General features: G+C 36.8%; 1 protein-coding gene across 6 annotated transcripts in view; it reads right to left on the bottom strand.

The window, feature by feature from the left end:
* GPATCH2L (G-patch domain containing 2 like) overlaps positions 1-18,309 on the bottom strand; it is a 48,089-nt gene that overhangs the window by 25,856 nt on the left and 3,924 nt on the right. For all 6 annotated transcript variants that reach the window (XM_016122587.2, XM_016122583.2, XM_016122586.2 and 3 more), the window contains exons 3-5: positions 8,807-8,871; positions 3,881-4,057; positions 2,297-2,376 (exon numbers count right to left, since the gene is read on the bottom strand). In XM_016122587.2, the coding sequence (XP_015978073.1) occupies positions 2,297-2,376; positions 3,881-4,057; positions 8,807-8,871 (322 nt within the window). The remainder of the gene's footprint in view (positions 1-2,296; positions 2,377-3,880; positions 4,058-8,806; positions 8,872-18,309) is intronic.

Genomic DNA, 18,309 nt, shown 5'->3' with positions numbered 1-18,309 from the left:
TGATTATAGTCCCAATGGCCTTCATAATGGGACATGTACAGAGTCCTCACTGGTAACACCTAACTACCTGCTGACTAAATGTAAAACACGTCGAAGAACTTTTGTAACTCACAAAAAATTGTCACTCTGTATTTTGTCTGTTATAGGTCATCTCCTAAAGTAAAAACAGAAGTCTGTATAAATTGGTTCTTAAATTTGGGGTTCTCAAGATCATAATATGAATTCTTACCCATAACAACACGAGCAATCCAAAAGACTGGAAAATGGCAGAAGGCACTCCACTTTCATCTAATTTAAGTACATTTACAACGAATATCTATCACAGTACCTGGGGAAGCATACTAACGGCACATGGATAAGAGTTACATACATACGAGTACGTGTTAAAATGAAAGAGCATAAGTTATGGGCAGGAATGTTAAGAATGTCCAGCCTGTTACTCAAACGCATTTGTTTCTGGACAATATTATTATCTGTATTCAACTATGTGTGTGGTTAGCTTAAACATTAAGAAACACATTTTAGCAGAACTGGCTACAGAAAAATTAATTTGAGGTCAGATTCTGGGCAAGAGTGGAGCTAAATACTGTATTCTCCATGTCTTCATCCCTTATGCCTATGCCTCCTGGTCATAGACACAGTCATGGTAGTGAGACCAAGGGAAAGATGGGTGAAAAATGAGCTATTTGTTACAGCAGAAAAATTATTAACTTAAAGTGCCGTAATGTTTAAATTTCCAGTTTATTACTGTGTGAATTACAAGCAGTACTTTGCGTAATTAGCAGTTCGCTGGCAGGGAGCTGTGAATGAAACTCATTATTTATGATTACAATTTAGAAAAAGAGAAGAGAGATGGGGGAGGGGGAAGAAGAGGGGCAGAACAGTGACCTCTGTTAGAAATGACAAATATCCCTTTAAGGTGATGAAGATGAATTAAACAAGTAAATATTATTCTATTCATTTGAAATCATTAGAGATGTCCAATAGGCCCTAGTTTCCTTCCTTAAAGGGAGCTTTCAAGAGGAAATGACTTCCATGCAAGTGGATGGCTCTTATTTTAGGGCTGAAACAAAGGTAGGTGGTAGGGAGAACATTATCTGTTGAGCCTAACCAATTAAGAGAAAAAAATCAAACCATCTCTGTTCCCCGTTCCCAACCTCCTGCTTCCCTCCGTCCCATGGACACACTCTTACCCTGCTAGCTGTCAAGAATAAACACCCAGAAGAGCAGAAGCAGCTTTTTATTGTAGGTAAAATGACTGATCCAAAAGAAGGTATCATCCTTCTAATAATCAAATATCTTTCTAATTTGAAACTGAAATTGAATTTAAAGACAAAAAGACTCTGAATCCATCTGGAAATAAACAGCCTTTCTTTTGCATGGCTAATACTTCAAAAAATAGTAGCTCTCAGAGGGCAGCCAAACTGGCTTGGCATAGAGCCTGCCATATAGTAGGCGCTCTAAATGCTTACTGAGTGAAGAAATTAATGCTCTAAAATGCCTCTCCCGTCCTCTTTGCCCACCTCCATCTTCTCTGACTGGGTATGAGCCCCAGTCTTAACCTATTTTCAATCTCAAAGCTAAAGTAAACAGTAAATAAAATAACTTTTAAAATGTAAAGAAAGAAAGAAAAAAAAGTCGACTCGGGTTCAATTTCTATACTCTGCCATTTCTCTCTAGATAACATCAGACATTATTGAACTTGTTTGAACCCAAGTTTTTCTCCTCTGCTAAAGGTGAATATCACCTTTTTCATAAGGTTGTTGGGAGGGTTAAATGAACTGAATGACTAGCCCAGTTACTACTGGCAAAGGCAGAACTCAGTAAGTAGTAAGTATTCCTCCCTCATAGCCAATGAGGGGTTTTGAAATTTGGTAAAAGGGCTTTTCCAGTTTTTCCTTTTTAATGAATTTAGAATAAAAGACAAAAATTAGGATAGAAGAAGCTTTCATGAATTCAAGAGGAGTCATAAAGAAGTGAAGCATTTAAACATACGTAATATCATATTAATCAAAAGAGTAAAAGAGATAGAGATCAGGCCTGAAGATTTACAAACAATAGATATTGCCATCACAGGGTTTGCTTTGTCAGAACTTTCATATGAGTTAAACCATCTTTTATATATAGAGCCATTCATATCCTACATAATGTTCACTCTTGTGAACTAGCAAAATATTCTAGTTGTCTTAATTAACTCCAGAAAGTTCTGCAGCATCTTTGATTATCAAGAAAATACACAAATCTCATAGGAAATATTATCTCCCCACTAAGCACAGTAAACAGTGAGAGCTATCACCTTTCCAACAAGCCGCCTTCGCCCCTTTCTGAGGCATCGAGCTGCAGCTCCAGGCAGACGATTCAAGCGAGCATGGTAGCCTAAAAAAAAAAAAGGAAGAAGTCCTCAGTAACTGAATATGAAAGATTCATTAGCAATGATATGCTTCTAGTACACCAGAGGCCTTACCTCCCAGGATCTTACTAGACTGACCCTTAAACTAGTATCACTAGGCTATTTGTCAAAGATTTACTATTCCCATCTTTGTCAGCAGTGGTGTGATCTTAGGCTATGTCATTTACCTTTGACCTAGGCATCCTTGTCTATAAAAGAGGGATAACCATTTGTTCATTCCTATCTTACAGGGGTGTTCTGGAACCCAATGAAATAGCTCATGGAAGGTACTTTATAAACTGAAAAAACTACACAAATATAAGCTATTTCTAATATAAGGTAAATTCTAGTTATTACTCAAAAACATTCTAATTCCTGAAATAATAGTAAAAATAGCATGTATAATATAATCTCATTTTTTTCTAACTGTTGTATGTGTTCTACAGCATAGAAAAACAACTGGAAGAAACACACCAAAATGTTATGGATGAGACTGTCTCTGACTGTAGGGATTACAGGCCGTTTTAAGTTTCTTCTTCCTAATTTTGCTTATTTGTATATATTCTAAGTGGTCCATAAAGAACTTTTAGAAATGGTCATTGGAATTTTTGATGAACATTAAGGCAGCAAACAACATGACAAAGCCAGAAAAAAAGAGTAGCCTTTCATCCAGATTCAACGAAATACTATTGGAGTTTACAGCTTTTACTGTAATTCTGATCACAACAGCTGCCCAACAGATACTTGACTAATTAGTTGATTCTGATTACTGGGAATCTTAGAATCATAAATTTGTAGAGCTAAAATAAACCTCTAAACAGTTTTATTTAATGTCACATTGTAAATAACCCTGGGTCCCAAGGACTAAAGGGACTATCACAGTCACAGAGCTAGGGAGACAGTCCCAGAGAGTATGACATTTCCTTCTCCCTGTCCTAGACTTTTCTACCCCACCTTGCTACATCGTTAATTAAAGGAAAAGCAAAAGGAAGGGGTATATATTTGTGTCGAAGTCCACAATAATAAAATTATTAAAATAAAATTCAAAAAAAATATTTTTATATCATCCATTTAAAAAATGCCAGTATATCCTGTATGTGCATGTTCGTACTGAAATCTGTTATTTCCCAAGATCCAGTACTTCAGGCTTCCAGTGAGCACTCACTCAACAGCCCATCAGTTTCACAGTAGGATAAACAGCTGTGACATGCTGTTAGGCTTCCTAACTCTGGCACAAATGGCAAAGGCAAGCTGAAAGAACGCTACGTCAATATGTATCCCAAAAGTCTCCAAGGACTGATGTAAGTAAGAATGGAGAGAACCTCAAACTTTGAGATTCGCCCTTGAACCCTCTAGATGAATCTCTAGACTAGCCCCAATATTCAGATAGTTAAGGTGTGCTGAGCAGCAGGAGTATGTATGCCACGAGAAGATTCTCCCCAAAGAGAACCACAAACATGTGAAGTATATTTTGGTCTCCTCAGAACTCACCTCTTTGAGCTGGCCGAGAAGGTAAAAGGAATGTGGAATCTGAAAGTTTATCCAGTCCAGAATCCATTCTTTCGACTTCGGAGCAATGATCAGGAGCCCACTTGGGCAGAAGATTAGGGACAGTGAATCCTGGAACACATTCTCCTTCATAGAACCAATCACTTTGCTCGTCATCCCCTAAAGTAAAGCGATCATTTCATAAGCTGGCATTTTAACATGCTCTATCAAAAACCAAAACAGAGGATGACATTTTGGTGCTATAGTTTCAATTATGCTTTTTAAATAATCAAAGTACAAAAAAATTGTTTTGATCCTTCTTCTTGACCCATATTATAATGGAAATTGAGACATCAAACTAGTTTCAAAATGTCATAATGTGTAATGCTGGACTGCTTTTAATTGTAAAAACTAATAAAGCTACCATTTACCAAACCTTTACCACCTATCAGGATCTTGTAATATGTTCTCTCTTCCAAACCTTAAACTAACTCCAACTTACAAATGAGGCAACTAAAGCCCAAAGAAGTCAAGGCAGTAAACGATGAAGCCAGAACTTGAACTCAAAGCCCAACTCACTCCACAGCCTTACCACAAAAATAAACTGTCTCCCATGTACCATTCTCAGTAGTATCAACGAACTTGGGGATTCAAAGCCCACAAATGTTTGCGAATTCAAAACTAGCTTTTCCTGAGGGATTTCTTAATATATTTCATTTCTCATATTAAGTGAATAAAGAATGCATACCCATACTTCAGTTTTTCCTTGGTACCTCATTAATAGGACAGAAAATCACCTTGACACTAGTGATCCAAGCTACACAGAAAAAACTACCTCAGAAACAAATAACATAAACCCCTGAGGCCTGTCAAGAAACTATTCCATTTGTCCAAGGCCATACTCTTCATTAATGACAAAGTCAAGACCCCTATATCCAGACTCTTGGTTCAAACTTCTTTCTATTGGCTATAGTAATAACAACTCAGTTTCCAATAGAGTTTATTCCTGACAACAAAGAGTAAGATAGATAACTTTATGTTTGCCACCCTACCCTCCTTTCAAAACAGCAAGGATGAAAAAAAAATTATATACAAGAATATCTAAAGAGCTCATAATGCATTCATTTGCTCGTGTATACTAGACATGTCAATCACATGAAGTATCAGATTCATGGGCCACTCACACCCAGGATAACAGTAACTCTTAAACTACTGTGGAGATCACTGAAGGGGGAAAGGAAAGCTGCATACTGGTGAAGAGCAGCAGATGCTGGCTCTAAAGAAGTTATTCAAAGTGTTCCCTTATAAACACACACCAACGTGTTTCTCTAAAACAGTGGTTCTCAACCTTTAGTGTGCATCGGAAGGACAAGGAGAGGTTGTTAAAACAGACTGCTGGGTCTTACCCCCAAAGTTCTGATTCTGATCTGCACAGGACCAAAACTTTGCATTTCCAACAATTGCTCTAGGGATGTTAAGCTGGTCTGGGGACCACAATTTGAGAACCACTAAAAGCATCTCATTAAATCAGATACACAGATGAACTAAAGACATCAGAATTAACAATGATTAGTTCCTATGTTCTTCAATATGTTAATTCCTTTCATATTCATAAGCTTTCCTTCAGCCATTTAGTAAAATGGCTTATTTAGCTAGATCATATTTTCTGGGGACAAAGGGCAAACTATAATGAGATTTTTGTGGTTCTCAAGCATTCACTAAAGATTTGTGATAATATAAAAAGGGACTCACTGAACTGGAAGAACCTTGTGAGATCATCTAGACCAGTAGTCTTCACCCTGGGTTCACTAGGATGCCTGATGCAGAAGCTCCTCAAAAGAGTGCTGCCAGAGAATAAGGAAGAGGCTGAGTGGATCAGGCTCCTGACGTCCTGTTCCTTTAGGATTTTGCTTTAACCAAAACAAGTTTAGCTGTTTGATGATTTGAGGTTCTGTGTACAATTCCACTTGAGGGGGAAAAAAAGAAGTTTCCCCTTAACTGAGCTTCCCAATAATTATTTATTAATAGCTCACTACATGCCAGGCAATGTGCTAACCTTATTTATCATGGTTGCAAAAAAAAAAAAAATCCCTACTTTTGAAAAGTTTCAATGGAAAAGACACACATCTACAAACAATAAGGTAATATGGTAATAATAATTGCTTAATAAAGCAATAAGTATAGGGAAAGAAAAGAGTAAGGATTCTAGGAGATGGTGCCCATATTGAGAGTATTAGTCAGAATCCCTTTAGGAAATACATGCATATTTAAATAGAATAACAGACTTCAATGAAATGACTATTCACAAAGGGTAGACAGCATTAATAGAAACCAATAAGGGATGGTGAAGCACCCTGGAGCTAGCACAGTGGGGAGTCTTTACCATTAACCAGACCTGAAGTAGTGAGGAGAAAGCACGGTTATCAGACCACAGAGAGAACCGCAGCTATAGAAGGCTGCCCAACAGAAGTGATGGTCTTCAGCAAAGGAACGCTGGTTGGCTTGGGTTTTACTAATTTAAATGTTGGATGTGATACAAAGAAATACATATGGAGGGTTTGCTTCATCTTGGATCAAATTCATTCCTTAGAGGGCTAATAAAGGGTGTGTGTGATGCCTTAAAAAGTTTTGAAGGCAAAATATCACTTGTAGGAAAACTGTTGAAGCTATTACTATATGCCACGATGTTCTAAAACTTTGGGAGCTGGGGCAAACTGTTGTCTTTTACGGTCTCTTCTCCTACCCAAACTATAAAAATAAACTATGTAATGAAAGGAAAAAACAAAAACACACACAAAAAAAAACCAGTAGCCCAACAAAAAGGGAGCCAGGGAGAACTATAATCCAATGTGGTAGAATGCATTATTGTTTCCACCTCTGTACTACCTCAAAAAAGAATGATACATCTGAGTACTTTGGCATGGGATTCCAAAGAGCCTTCCCCCTGAGACAGCACACTTCCTCATCCCATTGGGCTTAGCCATATGACTCGCTTTAGGTAGAACATTAGCAGGTGTGGTTCGAGTAAACACTTCAACTATCCATGCATGGTCTGGCTTGGTCACCTAGCATTCATATCCTCCACCAAGAGAAGTCCATGCCACGTATAGGCATTGCTCTGTTAGCCTACTATCCAGAATATGATACACTGAGTAGATATAAACCCAACTTGAAACATGGAGACTAGCTGAGCCCAGGTAAGATCAGCTGACCCCCAATCCCATAGCAAGAAATAAATGTGGTAAACCACTGACAATTTGGGGTTAAACAGTATTATCATAATAAAACCTTGACTATTACACCCAGTCTCAGTTACTTCCTTCCCTCCATTCTTTTGCTGATGCCTCCTATTGGCCAAACACAAGAAATTGCAGGCAAGAAAACCCACTGATGTTATATGTAAATATGCCCTGGAGGGGCAAAAGAACTATGTCTTGGTGGATGACCAATTGTTCAAGAAAAAGTGAAGATGAGACTTCAGGCAGAGACCAGCATAAACAAAGACTGGATGCAGGAAATAACAGCTTTGTGCTGAGAACTCTAAGCATCTAAAATATCACCAGAATGGAATTGGGGGGCAGAAACAATGAGGAAAGCTGGAGCTATCAAATATTCCACGATCTTCTATAATAAAGCAAGAATTTCTTATCAGTGTAAAGGTTTTCCAAAAGCCCAAAACCTAATCTGTTGTAATAGGTCCATACTTTATTTTTTACTTCTTTATAATTATGCCTCATAACCTTTAAGAGGTGCATTATGATACATCATAGTATTGTAGTTAAAGCAAAGAAAAAGAGCAAAAATCAGTAACTGAACAGTACATACCAGTTCATTCATGGAAAGACAACTAGACTTTCCTGGTATGAGATAAGAGAATCAAAATCCTGGCTAGAACCTACCTGGGAATATACAAGCACACACTCTCCATGCACACAACCTCTAATGACACCTAGCTCTCTCAGAATCATAAAGGGATAGAAATGGACTCCCAACTTCCATATAGTAGGAAGCTTAGCAACTCCATCCAGACCCACGATTCTGAGGTATGGGTGAGATACCCTTCCCATGGTTTCTCTCTAAAATCAGGACATGGATCCTGAGTCTCAAACAGTCCCAGGATCCCTTTAGTTACTAGGGAGCCTATCTGGAACAACCTAGACATGCAGCCACCATGCCTCTGTCCTTCAATCACTTAACTCTTAGAGAAAAATCACTGAAGAAGGAACTTTACTTTAAAGATCTACAATCCCTTATTTAAAGTAAGAAACTACAGTCCAAAAGAGCTATATCTCATTAGTCCATAACTAAATTCTTATTAGTTTATAATTAGTGTAGCCCTGAGCAAGTATACAGAACAAAAACAGTTTCAAATTACTGCTTAGGTAGTAAAAATAAAGAAGTGATAATTAACATACACCAGCCTTATTCACAGTGTTCTACGAGAAACTTCAGGCATTTTAACTTTAGAAAGATGTTTTCTATAATATATTCACCCAGAACACTGTGATCATTTGTAAATAAAGTTACAAAATTAAATTCTCCCTATGTAAAAGAATGTCTTAACATCCAAAAAACCAGCATAATACATGAGGATATTTTTTTGATTCTAATAAAAAGCAACTTCCCAAAGTCCCATCCTTGACACTATAACCCCCCAGATTAATGATTCTCAAAGTATGAACTACCTGCATAAAAATCACTACAGATGCCTGTGAAAAATGCCTATTCCATGGGCCAACTCTAGACCTATTTGATTTCCAGGAGCTCATGAATTTGCTGTTTTAACAGTTCCCCAGGGCTCTCTATATACCCTAAAGTTTGAGAACCACTGCCATAGACAACCAACAAATTTGCAGTGGGTCACTCCAATATTATCAGAATCTTCCCAGAAACACTGAACCAACATCCCAAAGCTGGGATCAAGATTACCTTGCCGTCCTTCATCGTTTGTAAAGAGTCCTGTGTCACTGCTGCTACACACACTGCTGGTTTCACTGAAAAAAAAAGTAAAACACAAGAAAAAACATCAGCTCCAGTCAAAAACAGCACTGTCCATTTTTCTAGTTTTCAAATCAAAAGATCTCAAGCTCCCCTAATTTCATTAGCCAATTAGAAATGGAAATTGCATGGTTAAGTCATAGGGGAAAGTTTATTTCTACCCCAAGACAAAAGATATAAACAGGAAAATTTAAAACTTGTATTTGTATTTCAAAGTACTATTGAAATATCTGAAGTCACTTTGTTAGTTTAACATTAGAAAGTTATTAAGGCTCACAGAAGTAATCTCAACCTGGTTTTACATTAAATAACACAAATTTACAAAATTACCAACCGATTTTTAGTGTCAACTATCAGTTTCAAATGAAGCTATCCAACTTTAAGGCATCTAGCATCTCTACGGTTCCACACCTCCACGCCCCCCCCCGTCCCGCCCCCCCTGCCCCATTTATAGAGCATCAAACAAAAATCCATGAATGGGAAAAAATCAGTATGACAAAAGTTATATTTTCCAAATCTAACGTCTTCCTTGATATCAAGCAGATTCAGTAAAACTCATTTTTTAAAAGAAAATTAAGGTTAAATATAAAAATAAACTCTATTTGGACTCAATGAAATAAAACTTTTGCTCCATAGAATTCTGTCCAATAAGCTTCATTTTCTGAGCTACTGCTAACAATTGATTCTGCATCTCCTGAGGCTGCATTTCTTTCACCTAATCTTCATCAAATTAAATTTCTATGGTTCAAAAAAAAACTTCTCTATTCTTTACAGTATTATCTATTTTCTTGATTGGGAGTGTTTCTGTCCAAGCTAGTAGATTTTTTTCACCTGCTCTTGAAGATGGAAGAAATCAAAGCAAGGAAGAAACATTCTCACCATACTGCATAAGGAACAGGCTTGGCAAAATCCTAGTCTACATTTCTGGATCAAATATCTTAAAATATTTTGTATTTTCCTATATTTTCAAATATCTTGCCAACACTGAATCCTAAAAATGTTGGTTAAATTAAGCAGAAATGTTTTCTTCTCTGAATAACATCTAATAAAAGACTTGTTGCAGCAGGAACCAATAAACCATACTCCATTTCTTTGAAGGTTATTTCATTTTATTTTCTTCTGTACATACAAGTGGGAACATTCTCAGGTCTCATTGTAAGGAATCTTGTACAGAACTATATCACTGGATTCTGTTGGATTTAGAATCTTCAAAGAGTTCTGTAATTAAATCCGGAAGACATCCTCACGATACTGCATTCTTCCTACCTTCTTCTGAATTCAAAGAACTGTGCTGCTGAACTTAATGGGTTTTTTTTGTATTTTAAGCAAATTCTTAGGAATGTTAGTGGTCTAACTCCATTGAGTGTTACTACACATCCTCTTATAGTACTACTTTATTATTCTCATCTTGTCTCAAAGATAAAGCATTTTTTATACTGTTTAACTCCCTTGATATGAAGAAGGGCTTTAAAAGCCTATTAGGCCATGAGACATATATTCTACTCCACCATCATGTTATAGTCTTTATTGGTTAGTAGTTATCACTAACTGAGATTTAAGGGTCAGTGAACAACAGCCAGTCACCTATTTTGTATAGTCTGTGAGCTAAGAGTGGTTTTTAGTTTTAAATCCCTGGGGGTGGGGAGAATCAAAAGAAGACTATTTGGTGACATGTGGAAATGATTCAAATTTCAGTGTCTGTAAATAAAGTTTTATTGGAATACAGCCACATTCATTCATCTATATATTGTCCGTATCTTCTTTCATACCACAACTGCAAAGTTGAGTAGTTGCAACAGAGAACATATTGCCCACAAAGCCCTAAAATATTTACTCTCTGGCTCTTTAAAGAGGAAGTTTGCTGATGCCCACTCTACATGTATTACAAGTTTTACTATGCAACGTCTATGGTCCCCTCTGTTTGAAAATTTCCAATTAAAAAATTAAAACCTTTGTTTTATTATAAAACCTATCAATTCTTTTCCCCATTCATTTCGACACTGCTAAAGACTGAAAGACACAGTGCTTCCCTGATCCTTTTCTGCATGGATTACATTCTCTCCTCATATTCTAAACAAAGGGGACAATCTCAAATAAATCTGCTGGATCAAAAAAGGTGTTGGCAATCTAAAACCCTCCTAACATAGCACATTTTCTATTTTTGTCAACGGCATTTAAGGAGACTCCTGTCCTTGAAAGAGCTTGGACTAATCTCTTCTATAAATTTTCTATACATAGTTAGAGTAATAGCAATGATGTCACTGAACTAGCTAGCACCAAGATTTTAAGATTATGATCAAGGGAGATACGTATTTTCTTCATCAAAAATAATTTATGTCTTACAGACTACTTATTACATAAAAGTATCTTCTACTAGTATCTCAAAATGGCAATTTAATCTGATAGCATCTGCTAATTCTATTTACTCCCTCAGAAGAATTTGCATTGTAGATATTTAATCATATATAAAAAACTGTGAGCAAAATTTAATGAGGAAAAAGAACAGGAACTTTGCGGCATGTTTGTGCATAAAAACTGTAACAAAGTCTGTAAAAATGTACTGCTAGCTATCAAGTAGAAGCACATAGTTCCTCTTTGAAGTTATAGGCCAGTCCTATAGCCTTCTGGCTCAGAGATTATGATTTAAAAATAAAATTGGATTAGTAGGATTTTATATTACTTCTGTCAACTATAAAATGTTAATTTAGCTAATTAAACTGAATTTTTAATATTCTGTTAAAAAATAAGCTCCTATCTTTCAATAGACAATTTTAGCACCTTTGCAGATCACAAGGTCAAAAAGTTAAAAGATGCCAGGCTCCCACATTCTAAAACCTTCAACTTTATTACTCTTTTGCTATGAGCTCTGTTCTTCATTTTTATAAGAAAAAAATGTGATCCTACCTCTAATTTCCACTCTACTTGTGGTCTTGTGAAGCTTAATAAGGAAGACAGAAACTCAGCTTTTACTAATCTTCAGAAAAAGCCCACCAAGACAGCAGGTAAGGAAATCTTGTCTTTTCCTAAAACGGCAGCAACTCCTGGAGGGATCAGTGCCTCTTGTCTTTGCCTCGGGAGCTGTTACTCCCTGTTTTTAAATGATTCTAATCTATAAACAGGTTGTATACGAAAATCTTCCTAGAATATTTCTAAAATATTTTGAAGCAGAAATCTATTAACCCTACAAATAATTTACACATTATTCAAAAAAATTCAATCCCAAATTGGGCCAATAAAGAGTCTCTAACAGGAAAAGGAAGGAAGGATTCCCTGCCCCCTATTTCTCCTAAACTTCCACTCGTTCACCTAATAAACATTTACTATTTGCCATAGACCAGATACTGCTATAATCAGCACTAAAACTAAAAAAGAAACATGTCAATCACAATTTAAATGCATGCATTTTATTAAAAATTTAGTCAAGACTATGGGAAAGGGGTGTGAAAAGATAGAATAATCCTTTGCAATGAATATACTGCAGATTAGAGGTGGTGCGAACCTAGAATTTAACCTAATACTGAGGAAACCACCCCATTTTAGAAGCCAAAATTCTCAAAAATATTCCAATGTGAGTAAAAATTGTAAAAATACATCATACTTTTCTTTAAAAAATGTTCCCATACTAAATTCGGCAGTATAGCCGTCATTTTAAAGAAGACACAAACAAAATTAAAGCCTGGATTTTGGACTGTCAACTGCATTATCTAATTATTACAATGCTGTTAGAAAGGCAACTGAACCAGTCAACCAAAATAACGTCAGTAAAGTCCACCCAACCAGCAGTTCCAGACACTTTCCTCTCCCAACATTTTATTACAAAAACTTTTTCTAAATTTCCCATGTTCTCTAAATTCGCAAAATTGGAAGAAAAAAACACACAACTTTCCTCTGAAAGCTTGCTAGTTCTTTCATATTCCTAACCACAGAAGACTGTAAATTTAGAACTGAATTAGAATAGTTAATACCTGTCTCAATTATAAGGTATAGAATTAGCTGATCATCTATGATCAAAAGTTGTTATCAATAAGTTACCATCTGGGTTTCTTAATCATTTAGATTAACCAAATAGCTCAAATAAGATGTGTCATTTACAGCTAATTTGAAAAGAAACAAGCATGGCTTACATTATCGTGCTAAAAAATAAGGGGTTTTCATTTAAATTAAATAATAATGTATTTAATAAAAATTTTAAATTGTCTTAGAATTCAGAAAAACAGAAAGAAAAAATGTTACTCCTAGACACATTGCCCAAGGATGACATTGCTCAATTTTCCCATCTTTTTCTTAGGATAGTCAGGGTCCATTTGTAACCATAAGTAATCAGACTTCTGAGTCTGCAAGTACACATGACTGAGAGGTTTTTCAGAGAAATATCTCACATCGATTGCAAAATTATTCCCATAATAAATTATGAGAATGTATAATGAAGGTGTTTTTCAGTTTCATTCAGATGGCACCATGAAGGCAGCAACCTCTCCAGTTTCCCAGATTCATTATCGGGGCCACTGAAATCAGATACACTTTACGGAGATAATGATTTTCTTCAGGACTCTGCTACTGAGCTGGGGGCTGTGCCTTCGAGAAGTCCACCCATCCTTTTAAGACTTAGCTTTTCTTAGAGCTGACAGGGATTCGGTTAGATGAAATGTCTTTTCAGAGTGAATTCTTATAGGGCATACCTTCTGAGACCTACATATGAGAACATCTTTGTGCTGCTTTCATTGTGAAATCTATCTTCTAAATTTATACATAAAATTCAGGAGATGAGGGGTGGGGAGGGCAATCTTTCCCCCTCGAAACTCTCTAGGCAGATGTAGCCCCTCACATTTAGTACTGTAGGCATGAATGCCAACCGTACTTTTTCATCTCTTTTAAGATTATTCTTTATACCTGTTCCACCACGGCCACCAGTGCAGAATGCAAAAATATTGCCAGGATATATCTAGGTAGAGGTCTCTTTTCATTAGTTTTCCCTTTTTATCTTTAATTTTTTCAACCCATGAACACTTTTTTTCTCTTCAGTTATATTTCTTAATAATTCTTCTATTCCAATACTTTGGTTTCTTCCTTGGGAATATTTGCATACTTGCAGACTGGGCTTCTCCCCATCCTCCAGATCTATCAACCTTCGCTCTCATTTTTATCTCCTCTGGATTTTGGGAGGGATTCCAAAGTATTCTATTCTACATCATGAACTCAAGTTTCTGGAGAATGAATATGAATTCTTCATTTTAACACTGCAATTACATTTCAAATTTCCCTACAGTTTTTTTCTCCCACAGTACTGGGTTTTCAAATAGCCATCTTTCAGTTCTTATGACTTACTGTTTCTGTTCCAAAGTGATTACATCTTCTTGCATCCTAATGAAGATTTTCTAAAATGTTCTCCTGGCTTCCACTGGCAATCACTTTCAAAGGTGTTCTTCCTCTGAACTTTCAGGATGATGTTCCCTTTCCCTTACTCTGCAGAACTTGTTCAAAGGTCTCTTGTTGAGAACTGGTTTCTCAACAAGAAATACCTACAATCTGGTATTTGCCAACAAACAGGGTGTGCAAATTACCCTTGGTCCCATTCTCTACTTCCTTAGATATGGGTTACATGCTCTTCTCACATTACAACTGGCCAAAAGGATGTGCAGAGTCCCTAGCCTAATTCACAGTGTCATTGGTAGGCTTTTATCTCATATAGCTATGTTGGACTGAGACAAGATATTCTAACCCTCACTGCCTCGTTCTTACCTCGTACCAAAAGTCTGCTATAAATGAAGGTAAGAAAAATGCTACAGTTTCCAGAATGTTCTACCATGAGTGCTTTTTCATTCTCTACCCATACCGATGATAAACTTTATTCTTAAGGATTCTATTTCCTAGGACTCAATATGCTGTGACTGCCTCCTACCCCCAAACACAAATATATACACAGAAAACATGAAGATTCTTTATCCAGGTGTATTCTGGGAGTTACAGCCTCCAAACAAAAACTGAAAGATACTGATTGGGAAGTAAAGGATGGAACACCACCCTGGCTCAAACTGCAGCTGCCCGATTTCCTGACTGAAATGGACCTCATATTTTGGAACCAAGGGATGACTACAGAGAAAGGATGCAGGGCCTTGCCGTCTACTTTCAGGGTAGGCTCAGCACCACTGATGAGGGCTTCCAAGTGCACTCTCCAGTGCAATTCTATCTGCCCTGTATTTTGGAGAAATCTTGACAATGGGCGAACGTAAGTCCCAGTTTCTAGTGATGTGAGTTTGCAATGTTTATGCCTTCATAAGTATTTTAGTGGGCAATGGAGACTGCTTATCAGATGCTTTATAAAAAATGAAGTTATAGTGATGGGAAGGAGGTTTTAACTAAAAAGAATTACAGAATCTCAGTGCTGCAAGGAATCTTAGAGGTCATTCACTTCAACCTCTTCAACTTTACAGTACCTCAGGAAGTGGTCACCAAGCTTAGGCTTGAATCCCTTCAGTGATCTAGAACTCATCACTTGGTGAAACGATTCACTTCATTTATACAGAGTTCTAATTTCTAGAATGTAATGTGTTATACTGAGGCAACACTTAACTCTCTGTACTTTCTATGAGCCCTAGTCCTTCCTCTGGAGCCACACAGAATAATCCTAACATTTCTTTCAAGAGGTAAACATTTCTTTTAAGAGATAGATCCTCAAATACAGTAGTATCAAATCTACCTCCCAAGTTGTCTTTTTCAGTTGTTCTTAGGGATGTACAAGCAGAACTTTGACTAAGTCTATATAAGAACACTATGCTAGCTGCTCAATACTCTCTAATGCAACAGTACCATGTGCAACAATGTTAACTATACGGTTTGTCAGCATCCCAACCGGCAGAATAGAAAAGAGAACATCTTCAACCTACCACATATATTCTTTTCCACAGCTCCAGTAACCCCTGATTAATGACCTCCACTTGCAAAGGAGGCTACTTTACCTTAACCATGAAATAATGAATGCTATTGATCCAACAAGCTACTGCTATAGAGTGTTATTGATCACCCAATCTTTGGTTAAAATGGTCCTCATTTAGCAATTTCACTGTCGCAAACACCTGGAGCAACGCATGCTCATAATTAAAGAGTTTGGGGGAGTTAAAGTGAGAGGTGACAGACAGAGATCTCAGCTTTCTCCCATTTATTCTTGCTTCTGAGCTATTGTTTGTGTCAGAAGGGATATTGATTTTCTATAAAAATAAGAAAACAAGAAGCACCAAGGGGCCGCGGAAGGTCAGCTTGGGCTGGAGAAGGAGGGGGAAGGTTTAGCACTCTATCTCTGTCACTTGCCTTCTAAGAGAAGGGAATATTTTCTTTCCTGTAAGATCAGCCTCTAATACATCACCCTAGGAAAGGCTCCTGACTGCAACTTCAGGCCATAACAAAATCAATTCACTTATGAAAGGAAAGAAGCTAAACTATATTCAAGGGGAACAAACTAATGATGTCTTACTGAAGAACTGAGCAAAACTAACCCATGAATCACCTAATTAATAGCTGCCATATAGGCAATTTAAATAAAGATCAGTAGAAAGTAATTTTACAAGAGTTCTTCCATTTTAGAATGGAACACACATGCACAGAAAAATATTAAAATAACTGATCTTTTTTGCAGGCTTAAGATAACTCATATTTTAACTACTTTTAATTCCTCAGACCTCTTGAGAGAGTGGTTGGTGTAGAATGGAAGGAAAAACAGAAAGAGAAAAGCAAAAAGTACTGGTTAAGCTTAAAACTACTCCATGTTTAGTTAACAGTAAATTTAAGGAAATTAGAAACAAAGCTCTCTGATGCATACTTTTTAAAAACATTCTATCCATTGACTAGGCCACACTAGGCTTGATGATCAACTTCATCCTAATAATTTTACAAGTTGGATCATACATACTCTGACGACCCTCAACATCACTGATAGAAAGTAAAGTTCTACATTTTGATCTTTATGTGAATAAACTGGCACATTCGAGCAGATTTATAAAAAAGTAGTAACCAGGAAGATTCTTGAAAGTATTTCTTTTAATGCAGAAGAAAGAATAATTTTGACAGAAGCAACTCACCAATACAGTATAATATCCAAGCCATAAACCATTATATACTTAAACACACTCAAACGCTACTCCTGTTTATAAAGTGTGCTTAATTATCCAGGGCAAAAGATTTTTAGTTTCAGCTGAGGAGCTGAACATAATATGCAGTTAAAGAATATGTAAGAATCACCCCTCGCTCCCCTGAGAGTAGATCTGGGGAGCGGGGGAGGGGACACAAAGCACTTCTGTTTGTTAACTACAGGTGAGTCAACATAAGTCAAAGAGAATCTAAGACTCCTAAATAATTAGATTCGGAAGAATAATTTTTCTCATTCTATTTCTTCTACTACTCTACCCATTATTCCCTCATAGCACAAGTACTTTGGCATCTATATTACTGAAAGAACTCTTAAGTCATGGGCCAGGGAGACAGCCCAAATGGGGAAACAAGTCTCCTCAATTTGAAGAGTAAGAATTTCATAAGAATCGCTGCCTACTTCGATTTACCCAGGCTCTCAGAGAACTAGACTGTGTATTATCACAACCTGACTAATGTGAATAGATGTGTCTGCACTAAGAAGGAAGCGGAAAGACTGAAGTGCCTCTCTGCCAGATTACAGGCTCTGCGTTTGGAACCATACTTGGGCTGTAATCTTAAATCAGACAGTTAACACTCTCTAACACACAATTATGTCAGAGTTTAACAAGAAACTCTGGAGAAGAAATATGCACAAGTTACCACTCCAAAAAAAAAATATTTTTAAAATCTCCATTCTCAACATTAAGATGATTACTATTTGGTACGTATGCTCAATATCGAAACAAACTTGAACTCGCCTCAACTGAGGGCTTCGATACCGGGAAAGGCTACAAGTTGACTATGCATTTCTTATTTGATTAAAAATAGGGTGAGAAAAAAAAATCTTTATAATCCAAAATTATACATATAAGTAAGCAGGCCTTCGAATATTTTAGAGGAAAATTAGGAAAGCCAAATTATAAGCCTCCGTAGTTGTATAGACCAGCAAACATAAAGTAAGAAAATTTTTAAAGCTAGATTAAAAACCATCCATAAACCAGCTTTTCCTGTTACTGACACAGCCTCGCCTCAGAGAGTTCCCAAGATTTATGTCTTTGTTTCTCAAACTTCAGGAGAAGCAAAGTCCTAAGAAAGGTCACACATTCTAAGTTTGTAAGTTAAGATGAAACAGAAAAAGCCATGGAAAAGACAAAGTCAAAAGGCAGGGAAACCTGGTGGTTAAGTACAAGCTTTGGAATCAGGTTTGCCACTGGGTGACCTGGGGCATATTATCTGACCACTCTTAACCTCCATTTTCTCTTCTATAAAATTCAAATAGCAGTACTTACCATACAGTGGAGCTATTAACATTA

This window comes from Rousettus aegyptiacus, unplaced genomic scaffold (assembly GCF_014176215.1).
Source record: "Rousettus aegyptiacus isolate mRouAeg1 unplaced genomic scaffold, mRouAeg1.p scaffold_m13_p_3, whole genome shotgun sequence".
In the NCBI taxonomy this organism is placed as follows: domain Eukaryota; kingdom Metazoa; phylum Chordata; class Mammalia; order Chiroptera; family Pteropodidae; genus Rousettus; species Rousettus aegyptiacus.
This window is presented reverse-complemented; position numbering and strand designations above follow the sequence as displayed.